This window comes from Cervus canadensis, chromosome 23 (assembly GCF_019320065.1).
Source record: "Cervus canadensis isolate Bull #8, Minnesota chromosome 23, ASM1932006v1, whole genome shotgun sequence".
Taxonomy (NCBI): domain Eukaryota; kingdom Metazoa; phylum Chordata; class Mammalia; order Artiodactyla; family Cervidae; genus Cervus; species Cervus canadensis.
Genome location: NC_057408.1, coordinates 1,481,273 through 1,500,474, shown reverse-complemented (window position 1 = coordinate 1,500,474; position 19,202 = coordinate 1,481,273). Strand labels below are relative to the sequence as shown.

Sequence of the window (19,202 nt, the reverse complement as noted above, 5' to 3'; positions counted from 1 at the left end):
TCTCGAGTGGGGGATAGAGTTATAAATAGTTTCTATAATCTGGGGAGAAAGAGTAATTTAAAAGATATAATTTAGTAAACATTGATGTATATACATTTTTAAGATACATAGATAGCTAAAAGCGTTGTTTCCTTTTAGGTGGAGCGAGGAAGCCCCAAGAGCTGCTTCTTGTTTTTGGGGTCTGTTCTCTGTGAAGTCAACTGGGTCAGTGTGCTCTCTGATGCCTGGAGTCCCAGTCCCCGCCCAGAGACCCGGGGCATGGTTGTCTGCCTCCTTTTCATGATGATTTTATTGGCAAAGGAAGATCAACTGGTGGACCAAACAGTAAGTTTTTAGAGAGCCTGTGATCAAGACTTGGCAGAGTTCTTAGATCCTCACTCTGTATGAAATTGCGGCTTTTCAGTTTCCCTAGTGCCCCTTCTGGTTTGAATAGATGCATGGCCTATGGGATGTGCCTTCGACTAGCTGCCTGGTTTTCTCAGACAGTTTATAGTCTAAGGGAACCACACCAAGTTATAGTATTAAAATCAATTTCATTTTATATTTCATTAATTGCTGTTCTACCACAAGATCACAGAGTTTCTTTGAAAACTGGATTCTGAATACTTTAAATCTTAACATTAATGTGTTTTGCCAAGACTTCAGTTATTACTTTCATGAGTACTTCTGCCTTGAGCAGAAGCTTATTTGATGTCTTAACTCTTCTATGCTCATAATAGGCAATGTTAGTGGTCACTCCATGGGCTCAGTAAAGACATATTTCTGGAAAAATGGGAGCGCTGGAACTAAAGGAATGTGTGTTTTCATTTTTAGGATTCTCCTCTACTTACTCTCCTTGGACAGACAAGCTCACTCTCGTGGCATCTTGTGGATATTGTGTCATATCAGAGTGTGCTGGGTTATTTTAGCAGCCATTACCAGCCATCTATCATCCTGGCAAAGGAATCTTCTGCTGAATTAATTGTGAAGCTCCTGAAAGTGTCTGCAGGCCTTTCTGTTCCTACTGACAGCCAGAAACATCTTGTAAGTTGCGCGTGCTGTGGAAGGCAGAGTGTTCTTCGGGGCTGGTAGTGTTAGTGCCGCTGAGGACTGTCTTAAACCCTGCAGTGGCTCAGCAGAAAAAGCTGAAGGATCCTATGTCATTTTGGCTTCTGGGGGCTTTGAGTTTCATTTATTTCTCCTAGTAAGCCTTTACCTGCTAGCAGTGCCACATGCTCACAAGAGGTGAAAAGGATTAGGGGACAGCAGTGGGCTGTTGGTTCGCTGATCTGAGTGTCATTGGCAACAGAATGGCAGCAAATAATGAACATGAGTATAACGTCTGACAAACTCATATCCCCAGCTCACTGTCATTCTTTGGCTTTCTCAGCTGAACTGAAAATAATACCTTGCCTTTAATGTGTTCTGAAGATCAGATTAGGCAGTGAACATAAAATTTTTGGAGAAGTTCCTGGCAAGTACTTAGTGTGTGGTTAATCTTATTAATGCAGTAAAGACTGCTCCTGGGATTTGGGAGAATGTGGGTTCCAGTCTGAGTGTGATGAGACTTCTGCTCCCCCAGCGCAGGGTCCTTGGGCACACCCGTCCTCACCGGGCTCCCTGCGCTGTCCTCCCACTCCCTGTTGGGGCAGTCAGTGCAGTGCTGTGCTCCCAGGGAACATTCAGGTAACACTGTTGGCCGGACTTATTTGAATGATCGTTTTTTTATTGTCAGGATGCAGTTCCAAAATGCCGAGCCTTCACTCATCAGATGGTTCAGTTCCTCAGCTCCCTGGAACAAAATGGAAAAATCACCTTAGCAGTCCTTGAACAGGAAATGTCTAAGCTCTTGGATGATATCATCGTTTTTAACCCACCTGGTAAGTGACTTTGGAGAAGTCATGTATTCACTCAGTAAATCATTTCCTGCTGTGTGTAAGACATTATGAGATCAGGATGATGGTCAGGACACTGTCATTCTGTTTGCAGAGAAGCAGTGGTCAGGCTGATGCCTTGACACTTGTCATCTCAGCATGGGGGGAGGCCTGAATTGTAAGGACTTGAAGGAGGGGTAGATACTGTCAGCTGCTGCTGTGAGGTTAAGTGGACTGAGGGCTGAGTTAGACAAGTCACTGTGATGATTAAGAGAGAACTAGAGACTGTCCAGTGAGCAGCCTTCCTGGATGTTTAGCTCTGAACTTGGAGGGCACTTCAGAATCACCTGTAGGCTTGTAAGGGAACTTTATATGAGAACTTATACTCCTAGCAGTTTGGTAAACTGGACATCCTGACTGCCTCTTCTGCTAGAAACAGCTTAGAAGGCTGGATAAATAAAATGTTTTTAAGAAACCAAAGATTAAACTTATTGACAAGTTGGCAGAAAATCTCAGAAGTCAGAAAGTAAGTGAAAGGAGGAGCTCATGAAAATAGATGGAGTGCTGAGGCTACCTTTTAGCTTGCAGGCTTTTACTGACCTTCCTTGGATTAGGGGAGGCTATAAAACCCAGGCCCTGCCTAGGCTGGGAGCCTTGAAAGGAGCTCCCATGCAGAACCACACAGGACAGCATCCTCAGGGTAAGGATGAGTTAGAAATGAACCTGCTCTGAGAAAGGAAGACGGCAATCCTTAGGTTTGTTAAACCCAGCAAATCCCAAGCAAGGTAAATAGAAATTCACACCTGTACATACTGTAGTGAGACTGCAGAAGCACCGGTGAAGAAAGAAAAACTTTGACATGGACAGCTGGCTTCTCGGTGGCGCCAGTGGAAACTGTAAGACATGCAACAGCACCTTCAGTGTGCTGTGAGGAGATGGCTTGTAACCTGGGATTGTAAAATAAGAACAACCATCTTTCAAGGATAAGGATGAAATAAAGATGTTTTCCTTGAAACCTGAGAGTGTTTGTCCCAGTGGACATCACTAAAGGAAGTATTAAATAGAGCATGTTCGTTAGGTAGAAGTGGAGTGATCACAAGTGAAAGGCTTGAATTTCAAGAAGGAAAATAAGCAGAGAAAGTAATGAAATATGGGTAAATACAAACAAAACTGCTGATATAAACCTATAGTTATCATCATTTAGGGATTTAAAAAGCAAAAGCTAAAATTAAATCATATGACCACAAATATATATAAGTTAGGAAGGGAGTTGAGTTAAAAGCATTCTAAGGTTTTAATATTGTTTGAGGGGGGTCAAGAAATTGGTTAAATGTGTGCCTTGATAGAGTATGAATGGTAAAAATTCTAAGCAATTCACTAAAAGAAAAAAAGAAAATATGTAATTTCTGAGTCAGTAGAAAGAGATAAAAAGGATTGACCAAAATACGTTCAATCCAGTGAAGGCAAGAAGCATGTGGAGAACGGTCTTTTGGACACAGTGGGGAAAGGAGAGAGTGAGACGAATTGAGAGAGTACTACTGACATATAAATTACCGTGTGTAAAATAGATGGCTAGTGGGAAGGTACTGTTAACAGAAGGAGCCTGCCCAGTGCTCTGTGACAACCTAGAGGGATGAGATGGGCTGGGGGTGGGAGGGAGGCTCAAGAGGAAAGGGATATATGTATACTTACGGCTGATTCACGTTGTTTTATGGCAGAAACCAACACAACACTGTAGAGCAGCTATCCTCCAATTAAAAATAAATTTATTAAAAAAGAAAGATGGAAAAGGTGAGAAAAATAGTCAAAATAAAAAGATAAAATTTAATATATATTGGTAAATATAAATGGGCAGGTGGTCAAGTTTAAAAGACAGAGATTGTCAGATTAGATTAATAATCAACACCACCTGGTTTTAAGCTATTCCTAAGTATATCTAAATCATAGGATATAGAAAGATTTCTACAAGGCAGTCACATTAGGCAGATTAAAATAGAAAGCTGATATTGCTGTATCAATGTGAGATAGATAGGACTGTAATGCAGAAAGCATCACAAAGCCAAATGATCTCCAGTGTGTTTTCCCACCCTGGATTTGCATGAAAAATACATACATAAATAAGAAAAAAGCATTATTAGAAATAAGGAGGGCTTTCCTGGTGGCTCAGTGGTAAAGGATCTGCCTACCAATGCAGGGGACGTGGGTTCGATCTCTGATCTGGGGAGATCCCGCATGCCGCAGAACAGCTATTCCCTTGTGCCAGAACTACTGAGGCTCTGCTCTAAAGCCCACCTGCCACAACCGCTGAAGCCCACACGCCCTGGAGCCTGTGGTCTGCAACAGGAAAAGCCACCGCAATGAGAAGTTTGTGCTTTGGAACTAAAGAGTAGCCCCTGCTTGCTACAATTAAAAGCCCACAAAACAGTAAAGACCCAGCACAGTCAAAAATAAATAAGTATAAATAAAATTATTAAAAAAGAAATTAAGAGAGTCACTGGAAATTGATGTAAGGTTCAATTCACCAGGAAGAAAATGCGTAAGGTGAAAATTGACAGAACTAGGAAGAAAAATGTCAAATTCACTCATAGAGATTTTGACACATGTCTGACAGTAACTGATAGATCACGTAGGCAGAAAACCAGTAAGACTGTGGGATGTCTGTATACCACAGTTGTATGTAATGAGTATGTAGAGAGTGATACACCCTGTAAGTACAGAATGCACACAGTGTCAGTCTCACATGGAACAGTTAAGAAACTTGACGCATTACCAGGATTAAAGCATGTCTTCCGTGCATGCTCAGTCACTCAGTCATGTCCAACTCTTTGCGACCACATGGAGTGTAGCCCACCAGGCTCTTCTGTTTGTGAAATTTTCTAGGAGAGAATAACTGGAGAGGGTTGCCATTTCCTCCTCCAAGGAATCATCCTGGCTCAGGTATCAAACCCACATTTCCTACATTGGCAGGCAGATGCTTTACCACTGTGCTATCTGGGGAGCTCCAAAACGTGTCTTAATCAGTTCTAAAGGACAGGTATCAAATAGATTACATATTCTAACCACAGTGCAGTGAACTTAAAAGTCAGTAACAAAATATAACCAAGAGGGGAAAAACATGTACATTGGAAATGAAGAAGCAAACTTTTAAGTAACTGATGGCCAAAGGAACAATAATAGAAACTTGAAATATTTAGAACTGATTTTAAGAAAGAACATCAAAAATTAAACATTAAACTTAAGATATTATATAAAAAGAACCATAAAATATAATCAAAATCTGTTTAGAAAGAAGGAGATAATAAAGAGAAGATAAATAGGAGACTAAGGATGAACAATGAAACTGGTAAATATAAAGGGTAAATCTGAATGAAGTCTGACTTCATTAACATTGTCTGGGAGCCAACCAACCTCAGACTTTCAAGAATACATGATATAATTTGTATGATAACCACTATGAAAATGTTATTTAATTTAAAAAGAATATTTAACTTCCAAACTAAAGAAAAAGTAGAAAAACAAGAAATAATCCCTTAAAAAAAATAAAAGAGAGCAAAAGGAATGTAGACTAGGAGGAACAAATTGGAAGCATATTGTAATTAAGATGGGCTTCCCAGGTAGCACTAGTGGTAAAGACGCCGCCTGCTAATGTGAGAGGCATAAGAGATGTGGGTTTGATCCTTGGGTCGGGAAGAGCCCCTGGAAGAGGATATGGCAATCCTCTTTAGTATTCTTGCCTAGAGAATCCCTGGACAGAGAAGCCGGATGGTTGGCTATGGCCACACAGACTCAGACACGACTGAAGCGACTTCAGCATGTACGCACAGTAGCTAAGATGGGCTTCCCAGCTGGCTCCAGTGGCAGAGACCCCCCTGCCAGTGCTGGAGACATCAGAGATGGGGTTCAGTCCCTGGGTCAGGAAGATCCCCTGGAGGAGGGCACGGCCACCTACTCCAGTATTCTTGCCTGGAGAATCCCATGGACAGAGAAGCCTGATGGGCTACAGTCCATGGGCTGACAAGGAATCGGACACGACTTAGCACATCATGCACATCAGTAATTACATTAAATATGACTACGATTGTCACAGTGGATACAAAAAGGAAGAAAAAGACAACCCAGCAGGAAAAAATGAACCAGACCCTTAAATTGACATGCTATAAAAGAGAATATTCAAATAACCAATAAACATGTGAAAACATACTAAACCTTGTTAATATTCAAGGAGATGTAAATTAAGAACTTGACGATATACTCTGTCACACCCATGAGAATAGATAAAAAGGTTTCAATACCAAGTGTTGGTGAGGATGTGTATCAGCAGCATAACTCTCATATACTGTGAGTACAGAGTAAGTGGGTACAACCATTTTTATATTTTAAAGTATTTTATTTTTAATTGGAGGATAGTTGCTTTGCGATACTGTGAAGGTTTCTGCCATACATCAGCATGAATCAGCCATAGGTATGCACATGTCCCCTCCCTCTTGAGCCTCCCTCCCACCTCCCTCTCCATCCCACCTCACCTCTTTAGGCTATCACATAGCACTGGCCTCGTTCCAGTTGGCTGTCTATTTTACATATGGTAATGCATGTGTTTTAGCGCGACTCTCAAACCATCTCACCCTCACCTTCCCTCACTGTGTCTGAAAGTCTGTTCTTTCTGTCTGCGTCTCCTTTGCTGCCCTGCAAATAGGGTCATGAGTACCATCTTTCTAAATTCCATGTATATGCTTTTATATATGATGTTTGTCTTTCTCTTTCTGACTTAACTTCACTCCATATAATAGGCTCTAGGTTCATCTTCATTACTTCAGTAGAACAGACTCAAATGTGTTTCTTTTTATAGCTGAGTAATATTCTGTTGTGTGTATGTACCAAAGCTTCTTTATCCATTCACCTGTCAGTGGACATCATGAGAAATGCTGGGCTGGATGAGTTATAAGCTGGAATCAAGACTGGCAAGAGAAACATCAACAACCGCAGATGTGCAGATGATACCGCCCTAATGGCAGAAAGCGAAGAGGAACTAAAGAACTTGATGAGGATGAAGGAGGAAAGTGAAAAAGCCGGCTTAAAACTAAATATCAAAAAAAACTAAGGTCATGGCATTGGCCCCATTCATGGCAAAAAGAAGGGGAAAAGGTGGAAGCAGTGACAGATTTCCTCTTCCTGGGCTCTAAAATCACTGTGGACATGAAATCAGAATACAGTTGCTTCTTGGCAGGAAAGCTATGACAAACCTAAACAGAAGAATTAGCTGGCAATGCTGGAGAAATTGATTTAGAGTTGGTTGTATGTAACTGTGCCATGAAGATTGAATAATAGCCAGGCAAAGCAGTGAAAGGCATTCTCAGTCAGTTCAGTCTCTCAATCATGTCTGACTCTTTGTGACCCCATGGACTGCAGCACGCTAGGCTTCCCTGTCGATCACCAACTCCCAGAGTTTACTTGTCCATCACTCGATCCATCTCATCCAACCATCTCATCCTCTGTGGTCCCCTTCTCCTCCCACCTTCAATCTTTCCCAGCATCAGGGTCTTTTCAAATGAGTCAACTCTTCGCATGAGGTGGCCAAAGTATTGGAGTTTCAGCTTCAACATCAGTCCTTCCAAGGAATACCCAGGACCGATCTCCTTTAGGATGGACTGGTTGGATCTCCTCGCAGTCCAAGGGACTCTCAAGAGTCTTCTCTAACACCACAGTTCAAAAGTGTCGATTCTTTGGTACTCAGCTTTCTTTATAGTCCAGTTCTCACATCCGTACATGACTACTAGAAAAACCCTAGCTTTGACTAGACAGACCTTTGTCGGCAAAGTAATGTCTCTGCTTTTTAATATGCTGTCTAGGTTGGTCATAACTTCCCTTCCAAGGAGCCAGTGTCTTTTAATTTCATGTCTGCAGTCACCACTGGCAATGATTTTGGAGCCCCAGAAGTAAAGCCTGTCACTGTTTCCAATTTTTCCCCATCTATTTGCCATGATGTGATGGGACCAGATGCTATGATCTTAGTTTTCTGAATGTTGAGTTTTAAGCCAACTTTTTCACTCTCCTCTTTCACTTTCATCACGAGGCTCTTTAGTTCTTCACTTTCTGCCATAAGGGTGGTGTCATCTGCGTGTCTGAGGTTATTGACATTTCTCCCGGCAATCTTGATTCTAGCTTGTGCTTCATCCAGTCCAGCATTTCTCATGATGTACTGTGCATATAAGTTAAATAAGCAGAGTGACAATATACAGCCTTGACGTACTCCTTTCCCAGTTTGAAACCAGTCTGTTGTTCTGTGTCCAGTTCTAACTGTTGCTTCTTGACCTGTATACAGATTTCTCAGGAGTTAGGTCAGGTGGTCTGGTATTCCCATCTCTTAAAGAATTTTCCACAGTTTGTTGTGACCCAGACAGTCAGTCTTTGGCATAATCAATAAAGCCGAAGTAGATGTTTTTCTGGAACTCTCTCGCTTTTTTGATGATCCAAACGGTTGTTGGCAGTTTGATCTCTGGTTCCTCTGCCTTTTCTAAATCCAGTTTGGTGTCTGGAAGTTCACGGTTCACGTACTGTTGAACTGGCTTGGAGAATTTTGAGCATTACTTTACTAGTGTGTGAGATGAGTGCAAAGGCATTCTAGAAACATCTTAATTACAAGAGTGGCATACTAGAAACATTAATCAGGATCAGTTCTGGTTTTTAAGAAAATATTTGTTGGCTCAGTTGATGGTGAATGGGAAGGGGAGAGGCTGCGATCTATTAGGAGGCTTATTGGAATCATTTTTGTTCCCATGAGTCATATTAAAAGATAGATTAAAATCATTATTCACAGATGCAAAGTGGTATATATAGAATGGATAAACAAGGTCCTACTGTATAGCACCAGGAACTAAATTCAATATCATGTGGTAACCATAATAGAAAAGAATATGAAAAAATGTATGTTTGTGAGCGTGTGAGTCACTTTGCTGTATGGTAGTAATTAACACAACATTGTAGGTCAGTTATGCTTCAATAAAAAATAGTTTTTTTTTTAAATTTTAAAAAAATTAGGAAAAATTGAGGGGAAAAAAGGTTTTAAGGTCTTGCAGTAGTTCCTGCTTTGCTCTTCAAAGTATTTATATGCCACATCCTATCTGTAAAATCTAAGCACTATCCAGGATTTTCTTTCTGGCCCCTGGAGAGCAGCCAGTTTGAAACACTGTTGTCCCCTTTATCACGTTCACGTCGTCATACCAGCAGCCTTTTGCAGGTATGTGTCTGTGTTCCCTTTTAGATCTGGATAGCCAGACCCGCCACATGGCCCTCAGCAGCCTCTTCATGGAAGTCCTAATGATGATGAACAATGCGACTGTCCCAACGGCAGAGTTCCTGCGAGGCAGTATCCGGACCTGGATCGGGCAAAAGGTGCACGGGCTGGTGGTGCTGCCACTGTTAACAGCCGCCTGCCAGAGCCTGGCTTCTGTCCGCCACATGGCCGAGACGACGGAAGCCTGCATCACTGCTTACTTCAAGGAGGGTAAGAGCACCCTCTTACCCTCAGTAGGCTCTCAGTCAATCCATCTTTTCCAGGGAAGATTAGGTGGCTCAGTAGTAAAGAATCCACCTGCCAATGCAGGAGATGCAAGAGACACAGGTTCAATCCCTGGGTTGAGAAGATCCCATGGAGTAGGAAGTGGCAACCCGTTCCATTATTCTTGCCTGGAAAATCCCATGGACAGAGGAGCCTGATGGGCTATAGTCCATGGGGTTAGAAAGAGTCAGACATGACTGAGCGACTGAGCGCGCTCACTGAAGGAGATACCTTTCCAGACCCTTCCCGTTGAAGGATTGTACCTCTCTGATATCTCTGTAAATGTTGTTGATGTTTCAGGGTATAGTTTGTTTTCTTCATGAAGACAACCTTTGGCCCATGTTGCTACCATATTGTTTCAAGGAAGGGAACCTCTAACTCATTAAAATGAGGGGTTTTGTAGTGTCAGACCAATCCTCTTGTGATAGGTAAATTGTGTCTGTCATAGGCCTAGTCATAGTCCTAAAAGCAAATGCTATAAACCAGAATCTTTGTAATTATCCACTATATTAATTTCCTCTATTTTGTCACTTATTAAAATTTTTCTTAGGTCCTTTTATTGCTTTTTGTCATATGTTTTAACTATTATGAAGAAATTCTCTCCCTTACCCCCATGCCCATTCCTGATTTGTCTTTCTTATTTCCTACCTGTAAACTCGCAGATTCTGGCAACAGCTTGGCCTGGTTAAGAAGAACTGCTCAGAGCAGTACCTCTTAACTCTGGTGCCCAGATACACATGCTCATGCCCACGGTCGGGGAGGAGGACGAGTACTGGACTGAGAATGCCGGGAGGTGCCTGTAACCTGCCCCTGCCCTTCCTTGGCAGCACACGAGCCTCCGTGTTCCCATGTCCCCCTGTGGAAAGTTCTGTGCTGTCCCCATGTCACCGTACTCGCATTCCCGCCCCCAAAACTGAGAAGCATCAGGATAACCCTCTTGCTCCAGATTTATTTACTAATTGTTACTGAAATCAAATTCATTTTTTCTCTTTATGAAGCATTTTCAAGAATTTGTGTATTTAAGATAGGAGTCAAATGAAACTTTGATGCTTAAAAAAATACTTTTGATGGATAAAGTTTCGGGGAGTGTTTAATGGGAGGATTCCTACGTGCTGTCGCTCATGAGTCCTTTGTCCCTCTTCAAGCGGAACAGCACGCTGCTCCCAGGGAGTGAGGTCACTGTGTGAGGCAGGCTTGGGTCTCCTTTAGTAAACATTGTCTTTATGACAAAACTGCTTAGTCTCGCTCCCCTTTCTTGAGATACGGATTGTCTCCTGACCTTGTGACCATATTATCCCTTGTTCCCTTGGTAATGGTTACTGTACATTTGGTTTTCTGATCTCTATCATTGCCGAAAGAAATTTCTTGTACCACAGCCTACATATACTCAGAGAAAAATCATTACAGTACCTTTGCTCCATCAGAGCTTAGGTCCCTGTGTTCTCTTTCTCTTTCTCTCTCTCTCTTTTTCTGGCTGATTGGAGCGTGGAGACTCGTCGTGCTCACTTTCCTGCCCTGGCTTCTAAGACCCTCTCGAGAAGACCCTTTGTGCCTTCACCCCCTCGAGGGGGTGCCTGTTGCCTTCGTGAGCGATGCAAGTCCTGTGTCAAGGGCTTTATTGGTCCTCTGCGTAAGCCAGGGAATATCAGCCTCTTTCTCTCTTTTGCTTTCTTATCGTCGACTCCATACCACCAGGTTTCAGTCCATTAAAGGACCCCAACATAAAGTAATAAATAATATCCCCCAGAAAAGCTGAAGTGTTCGTAACATACTTGAAAATGGTATTCGGTAAATTAAAATTCTTAGATGACCGGGACAGGCAGTGTCTGTGATTTTAATGGTCATAGTATGGTGAGAGAGGGATTTATGAAAATGCAGCCACAACGCCTGACTTCTTAACCCTCTGCACTGGCATCATCCACAGCCAGGACACAGGCATTAAGCTTGAGGGCTTGCAGTGCAAACCGTGAGACATTGTCAGGCCCTCCGAGGCCAATGTGAGTGGTGTTTTCTCGACATAAAGCTTTTAAATTTTAAAGTGAAAGGCTCATTAGAGCAGTTAGGTAGTTTGATTCTTGCTCTTACCTTGTTCTCTCCTCTCGGTGTTCCTTTCTTAGGCTCCCTCAACCAGAATCTAGGATGGGGCCCCATTCTGGTGTCCCTTCAGGTTCCCGAGCTCACCACTGAAGAGTTTCTGCATGAGTGCCTGTCCCTTGGCAGCTACTTGACTCTCTACGTCTACCTGCTTCAGTGTCTAAATAGCGAGCAGACACTAAGGAACGAAATGAAAGTGCTGCTTCTCTTAAGCAAGTGGTTGGAACAGGTGTATCCGAGGTATGCTGACCCTCCGGTTGCTATAGCCAACCCACAGGTTGGGATAGCTGGGAATTTGGGCTTAGATTAGTGTCCATTTCAGTGCAGAGACCCAAGAAACAAGACTGTTTTGGGAAGATTTTCCTTGCATGGACCGATTTTCTGAGCAGGCTTTTGCTTTCCTAAAACAGGCATTTCTGAAGCACCGCCTTTAGCTTTGATTCAGTTCAGTAGGTAGGGGTAGCAGCGTTTATCTCACTTGATTACAAGGACATGGAGCTCATATATGGTGACTGGCGTGTAGAAGGGACAGTAAATGTCAGCTGCTCCTTTACTGTCCCAGTACTTTATCAACATCGTAGCTTGTCAGCCTGAGCTTTGACAGGGCGAGATGTCCCTAATGCTGAAAGCTGCCGTGTGGACGTCCGGGTAAGTGAGAGTGGACGGATCTCTCCCTGATGACCCCCCGCACCCTCAGCTCTGTGCAGGAAGAAGCAAAGCTGTTCCTCTGGTGGCACCAGGCCCTGCAGCTGTCTCTGGTTCAGACGGAGCAGAATGACTCGGTCTTGACAGAGGCTGTCATTCGAATCCTGCTTATGCTTCAAGGCCGGCAGAACCTGTTGGCTGAGGAGAGGCTCAGCTCGGGGATTCTCGGGGCAATTGGGCTGGGCCGGAAGTCACCCTTGTCCAACAGGTGAGGAGGCATCTGCCGCTGCCCTTGTAAGTGGGCCTCAGACACGTGCACCTGCCTGGGGGGCGTGATACTAGGTAGATTTTCTGTTTGGGGGCTAGGTTCCTTCTGGAGATTAATAAGAAATCAGAGCCTGATTACCTCTTTATATTTTAAAAAGCATGTTTATTTTTTCCATTTTAAAACAACTTTTATGTTCAAAGTTTTTTTTTAGCAGTATCTCATTGTCTTTTGACTTTGTAACCTGACCACACTACTCATTGCTTTCTGCCTCTGAGCCAGTGACGGTGTGCGGTGTTAGGTTAAAATACCTGCTCAGCTGCTCCACCGCCAGCACTTTGTCAGGGAAACCCAGGTTCTGTGAGGGACTTGCTCTAGCAGAATTGTTAAGTCAAGATGAGTGGAAGTTAACTGATTAGAAGGATGAGTAATGAGAAGTAAATTCAGGTTTTTGTTGCTAAAAATTCCAAGGTGTGAAAGAATTTGCTATTAGTCCCATTTTATCCTCTAAGACTTATTTGTATCATGGTTTTTCTGCTAAAGGTCTTACCTGGTTTGAAAAACTCCCATATACCCCTACTCTGATGTCAGCATTCTTAGAGAATAACCACCCAGTCCAAACCAGTTTACATCATGCTCCTTTGTTTATGGTAGAATTTAGCAGGACTAAAATTGATATGATTTTTACTAAATTAAGTGTGATTTGATTCACTTAAATTGTAAAACACATGGCACATAAAATTTATCATGGTAACCCTTTTAAAATGTATAATACAGGGACTTCCACTGGGATCCAGTGGTTAAGACTCTGTGCTTCCACTATAGAGGGCACAGGTTTGATCCCTGTTTGGGGAGCTGAGATCCCCCATGTCATGCAGTACAGCCAAAAACAAAAAAAGAAAAGAAAAAAATGTACAGTTCAGTGGTATGTAGTACATTCACAGCATTGTTGCAGCCGTTACCACTATTTTGTTCCAGATCATTTTCATCATCCCAGAAGGAAATCCTATACCTGCTAAGCAATCACTCTCTTTTTGCCTCTCCCCCAAGTCTCTGGCAACCACTCATGGATTTTCTGACTTTATGTATATCCTGTTCTGGACATCTCACATAAATGGAATCATATAATACATGGCCTCTTGTGTCTGGCTTCTTTCACTTAATGAAGTTTCAAGGCTCATCCATATTTTAGCATGCACCAGTACTTATTTCCTTTTAATGATTGAATAGCATTCCATTGTGTGGACGCAACTTCATTCGTCAGTTGATAAACATTTGGGTTGTATCCACTCTTTGGCTGTTGTGAATAGTGTTGCTGTGTAAGTCACATACAAGGTTTTGTTAGAACACCTGTTTTCAGTTCTTTTGGAATTGTTGAGTCACGGTGTTTCTTTATATTTGACTTCTTGAGGAACTGCCCAACTGTTCTCCATAGCACCTGCACCGTTTTTAACACTCCTACCAGCAGTGGCTGAGTGTTTCAGTTATGCTATATCTAATGGAAGGACCATAAAGATTCTTTGATCATATTTTAAATTTTTCCAAAGAGGCTAATAGTAGCAGCAGGTCTGGAGATGTGTTTAACTTACTTTTTTATTTTTATTTATTTATTTTTTTAACTTTTTTTTTTTAATAGAAAATGTGGTGTTTGTTATAAAATGCTTATTTAAATAGCCATTTACTTCCTCTACTTCCTCTGATTCTTCCCTAACACCTAAGGTTCCGAGTGGCTGCCCGAAGCATGGCTGCCTTCCTTTCGGTTCAAGTTCCTGCCGAGGATCAGATCCGCTTGAAGCCCAGCTCTGAGTTATATCTGACCATGAAAGCTCAGCAGGTCAGTAAAAAATTTCATGGTTAAGGGTTAGAAGTTTTCCACAGGAGGAGGGAAGGTGGCAACTGTGGTCTTTTACACGTGAGGACCTGATGACCGTTATCAACAGCAGGATAGCATGCCCTCTGGTGGACTTTGCTTACTGGAAAATGGTGACCACGTGTGCCTGCCTTGGATTTTAAACCAGTTTTTGTAGGCACTTGCCCAGAATGCTGTTACTACCCTTGTAGAAGAAGCAAGATCATGGGCAAGCCAGCCTAGGGTCATCTTTGATTCTGATGACGTGACTGTGTGCTGACGCATCACACGCTGGGCCTCGGGACAGGCACAGAGGATGAGACTACAGTTGAGACCGATGGATGTTAGCTGAACTTCAGCTTAGAACCAAGGGAGTGGTTCCTGTTTTGTGAGTCTGGGGGTTGACTACTGTCCATGGTATCTGACATGGACAAAATGGTAGCTGTGAAAAATGACAGTTTGTTCTAAAAATGTGGAAGGCCACATGGTAGCAGTCCTATTCCCATAACTACTTTCACTCATAAACAGTACAAACGTACATAATACAAAATGATAGCCTTCATTCTTGAGTGCTTATTGCTCGCCAGGCACTGTTACGAGTTTTAACTTACTTGATGTTAACGAGTTAAAGTTTTAACTCTTCTAATTCTCATAACAACACTAAACAACAGCAACTTTCATTATCCTTGTTTTGTTGATGAGGAAATACAGACAGAAAGAGGCTAAGGAATTTGTCCCGGATCACACAGCCACTAAAGGCTGGGGCTGGGAGTCCCTGGGCCTGTCTGGACCCAGCTTTGAGCTCTTGCCACTCTGCTGGACTGTGTCTGTACACAGGAAACACTTAGACCTCGTAGCTCTTGCCTTCTGCAGCATTGTCATGTCTGAGTCAGCCGTGTATAGTAGATATCTCAGTAGTAAGAGCAAAGATCAAGGGAAAAAATTAGCCGGTTCTTCACAGGTATCCTGATTTATACAGTACGTGATGTTTTGTCACAGATTAGTTAGACAGCCACCATTTGAATCCCTAATATCATATAAGAGCCGTCACAGGTGGACAGATGAGTGTCCCAGGGGACGGTCATGAAGTCAGTGACATGCATTTCAGGCTGCATTTGAGAAGTCTACTCGCCTGTACCCACCAGCAGCTGGGGCATGGCTTTGCTTTAGCTGTGGCCGGCAGGTCCCCCAGGCCTTGCTTGGCAGGCTTTGACGACCTTCCTTTAGATTTACAGTGATGACATGCTTGTCGTCTGGGTTTTCAGACTTGAAAGACTTCATCTTTTAATAAAATGATTACTCTTAGGCAAACTGTCAAAGTAGCTTATTCTTTAAAAAAAAAAAAAAAAAGAAGAAAGGAAGGTATGTGGGGTGGCCGGGAGAGACAGATGGAAGCTGTGGTCAGTGGGAGTGTCTGTCCCTACTGATTCTTGTTCTTAGATTAATTCTTTTCACACAGCTATTAGCTTGGTACCAAAATCCCTTCCATTGTTTATTTTCAACCCAAAACTTCTGTCTTAAACCACTTGATAACTTATTTCTAAGCTGCTTGTTCATTTACCATCCCCCACCTCCACCCCCAAATCTTCTGCCTCCTTATTTACTGAGCCAAGCAAATTCCTTCTTTTGGTTGTTATTATTGATGTATTTTAAAATTTTTAATTGGAGGACAGTTGCTTTACAGTATTGTGTTCCTTTATGCCATTTATAAACATGAATCAGCCATAGGTATACACATGTTCCCTCCATCTTTTTTTTAAATTAATTTTTATTTATTTTTTCACTTATTTATTTTTAATCGAAGGATAATTGCTTTACAGTATTGTGTTGGTTTCTGCCAAACATCAAAATGAATCACCAAAGGTGCACCTATGTCCCCTCCTCCTTGAACCTCCCGCCGCCTCCCACCCCACCCTTCCCCTCGAGGCTGTCACAGAGCCCCTGATGGAGCGCCCTGTGTCCTCTAGTGCAGTGGTCCCCGTAAGTGAGAGGGGCACTTTATGGTTCATGTTAAGAATCCTAGGGGCGGCTAAGCTGCCTGTCTCCCCAAGAACCGTTGTTGTGATTTTTTTTTTTTTGCTGTTTTTTCTAAATACAGCCTTTTTCTCTTCTCCCAGTATGAAGGGAGGAAAAATTAAAATTATGGAAATAAAGAATGTTTTTCTTTATTCCTGAAGAGAAGCATGGGAATATCACTGCTGTTTCTGTTGGGTGGAAACCAGAGGAGCTTGATCTGTCTGCTGTGTTTGTTGACTGATAGAGCAACCTTATCAGTCACCGTCAGCAGCACTTAGCCACTGGTTTCTTCTGAATTTTATCTAGTTACGGTATAGTACGACATTACTTTGTAACCTGAGAACAAACCCAACAGCGCATTAAAACAGGTCTCACAGGTAACCGATGCCTGTGGTTTCTGGGTGAGGCTCCAGGAGAGGCGCAGAGGATGTGCTGGTGGGGAGGGCTGCACCGTTGGCACGGGGGCAAGGAGGACGAGGAGGAAGCCAGCGGGGAGGGACTGGGAAATGGCACAGGCCAGGAAGAGGGATGTGGAAGGCGGCCGAAGCCAGAGAAGCCTGGGCTGCTGACCTCCTTCTGCTTGTGGTTAATCAGTGTCTGCCTCTAAGAAGTCTAGCTCCAGTTCTGTAGCCTTCCCTGGAGGCCCCCAGTTGCACCAGATGACAACAGCAGGTGTGCTACCCCCGCGGGAATCGTGTTACATGTATCCGTGTGGTTAACCCTCTTGTCTCCCGTGTCTTTTAGGCTCTGAATGCTCTTGAATCCTTGACATCGAGTAAGCAGTATGTTGAATACCAGGATCAGATATCGCAAGCTGCACAGTTTATAAAGCATCCTGGCCATTGCCTCCAGGATGGGAAAAGCTTCCTGGCTCTTCTTGTGAACTGTCTGTATCCAGAAGTGCATTATTTGGACAACATCCGATAGTAACTCAGAGGCTCTTGATAAACCTGTTGCTATTTATGTTTACATATAACTTTACTGTTGCACAAGTAACTTTGCTCAGTTTCACTGCAGTTTGGCCAATGAATTAGTTGACCATAGATGCAAGTTGTGAGTGAGCACTAGATAATTCTGTTGTGCATGTGCACATGTGTATGTGTTTCCTTAGTTCTTAGAACGTTCCAGAGACTTTGTAGCTTTTATATTCATCCAACAAGAGAAACTTACAAGGTTCTGCTGGGTAGAGAACCACTCACAATTCCTGAATATCCAGTCATCTCATGAGACCCCAGGATGGGGGGTGCTTTTGTATGTCGCCACTCTTGTCTTCTGTTTCATTTAAATGTCAAGACTCCTGTGCCAGATCTGACTACTTTGGGAATCATGTTGAACCCTTACTTTTGCACCCTAGTTGTGTTCCTTCAAAGTAAAAAAGCTCTGAAAATTTATGCATTTTTCAAAGAGTGGGGAGGTATTCCCCACAGCTTAAAATATTTCTCTGAGAAGGGAGATAAGAATGCTGAATCAAAGTCACTGTCTGGAATATGACCACTTGATCCTGGTTAAAGCGGACAGCAGAGGTGGTAACACGTCCATTTCCATCCAGCCATGGGTCCTTCTGGAGAAGAAGCCATTTGTTCTCAGTCGGGGGTGTGTGCTGGCAGCTGGTGGGGGGCAAGTCGTGCACAGGTGTTTTTTGTTTGATCCCCATGGCTGAGCGTGTAGGCAGGGCTTCCTCTCTGCAGTTCAGTGTAGATGGACGATCCCTTTGGTCCTAGCCTGGCCCACTCCTTCATTCACGTCACTCACTTGGCCCCTGTAGACGTGTCATTTGCAGCTTTGATATCGAAAGGTCCTGCTGTTGAGAGAGGCAGAAACTGAGACCGCGATTCCTTGGGCCCCACCTGTTTATCCCCTCCAGACGTAAACTCAGACGAAGCTGGCAGACCTGCTGAGACACTGCGGGTCAGTGGAAACTGGGTCAGGTCAGGAGACCTCATTGAAGTTTGGCCTTTCGTAAATCGGCGTGAGCCTGCTGTTGTTAGCAGTCTCTTCATCACCAAAGCTTGTCTACAGACGGCGTTGCCTTGTGTTGCTGCCATCTTCTTGCTCTTGTCATATTGCCCCCTCACCACCCCACCCCGGAATTAGCACTTTGACTTCTGTCATCATACTCATAATTCTGTTGGCTCAAAATTGATTTTGTCCAGCTGGCAATCCATGCCTTGTTTCAGGGTTATCTATAGCCTGAGAATATTTACCTAAAAAATGTGTAAATCACTGAGGACTTTTACCAGTGGGATGGGGTATAGGTTAAGCTAGTGATAATCTCTTTCCAAATATCAATATGGGGTGCCTCCCCCAACAGTTGGAAGTGTGTAGGAGCTGTTCTTTATTTTGAATCTCTTTAGTTGAACAGAACAGTTCTGCCCCTCAGACATGCTCTGGTAAAGACCATCCCTGTTACCCTTCAATTCCTGTGGGCCACCAAGTACCCATCTCCGAGGGACGCATCTCAGAGCTTTCCTTGTTACACATTTTAGAAGCTGTGGGCCACTCCATGGCTGATTTGGCAACAAAGATTTTTGTGACAGGAAATGTTCTGTGTGCTGTTTTCTTTGAGGAAGATGTAATTACTGATATCCTAGAATGTGAAATTTTTGAGTGACAGTACATACATTCAAAGAAAATTATGTTTAATCTCAATTTTTGAAGATTTATAATATTTATAATGTATTTGCTCTGTAAAAATTATAAAAAAATAAATCAGTCTTTGGTTGTAGATGGTAAGAATCTGATTTTTAGGGACATCACACTATCTTGTAAAGTATTTCAGTTGTTAAAGTTGATGGAGATATTTTATGCCTGATTTCCTCTATTTTCTTGGATACCATCTGGATTATCAGAGATGGTTGGTAAAAGTACTTCCTCGTTATGCTTAACAGTGGAAGGTTTACTCATACATAGGTTCCCCTGAGAGGC

The 19,202-nt window shown here is 42.9% G+C and overlaps 1 protein-coding gene across 1 annotated transcript in view; it reads left to right on the top strand.

The window, feature by feature from the left end:
- The window catches only part of EPG5 (ectopic P-granules autophagy protein 5 homolog), a 126,070-nt gene extending 107,068 nt beyond the window's left edge, over window positions 1–19,002 (top strand). Inside the window, exons 37-44 of the mRNA XM_043443845.1 lie at window positions 139–324; window positions 814–1,023; window positions 1,715–1,859; window positions 9,112–9,354; window positions 11,526–11,742; window positions 12,200–12,415; window positions 14,132–14,246; window positions 17,022–19,002. Of these exons, the coding sequence (XP_043299780.1) occupies window positions 139–324; window positions 814–1,023; window positions 1,715–1,859; window positions 9,112–9,354; window positions 11,526–11,742; window positions 12,200–12,415; window positions 14,132–14,246; window positions 17,022–17,204 (1,515 nt within the window). The 3' untranslated portion in view covers window positions 17,205–19,002. The remainder of the gene's footprint in view (window positions 1–138; window positions 325–813; window positions 1,024–1,714; window positions 1,860–9,111; window positions 9,355–11,525; window positions 11,743–12,199; window positions 12,416–14,131; window positions 14,247–17,021) is intronic.
- Window positions 19,003–19,202: the final 200 nt, after the last annotated feature.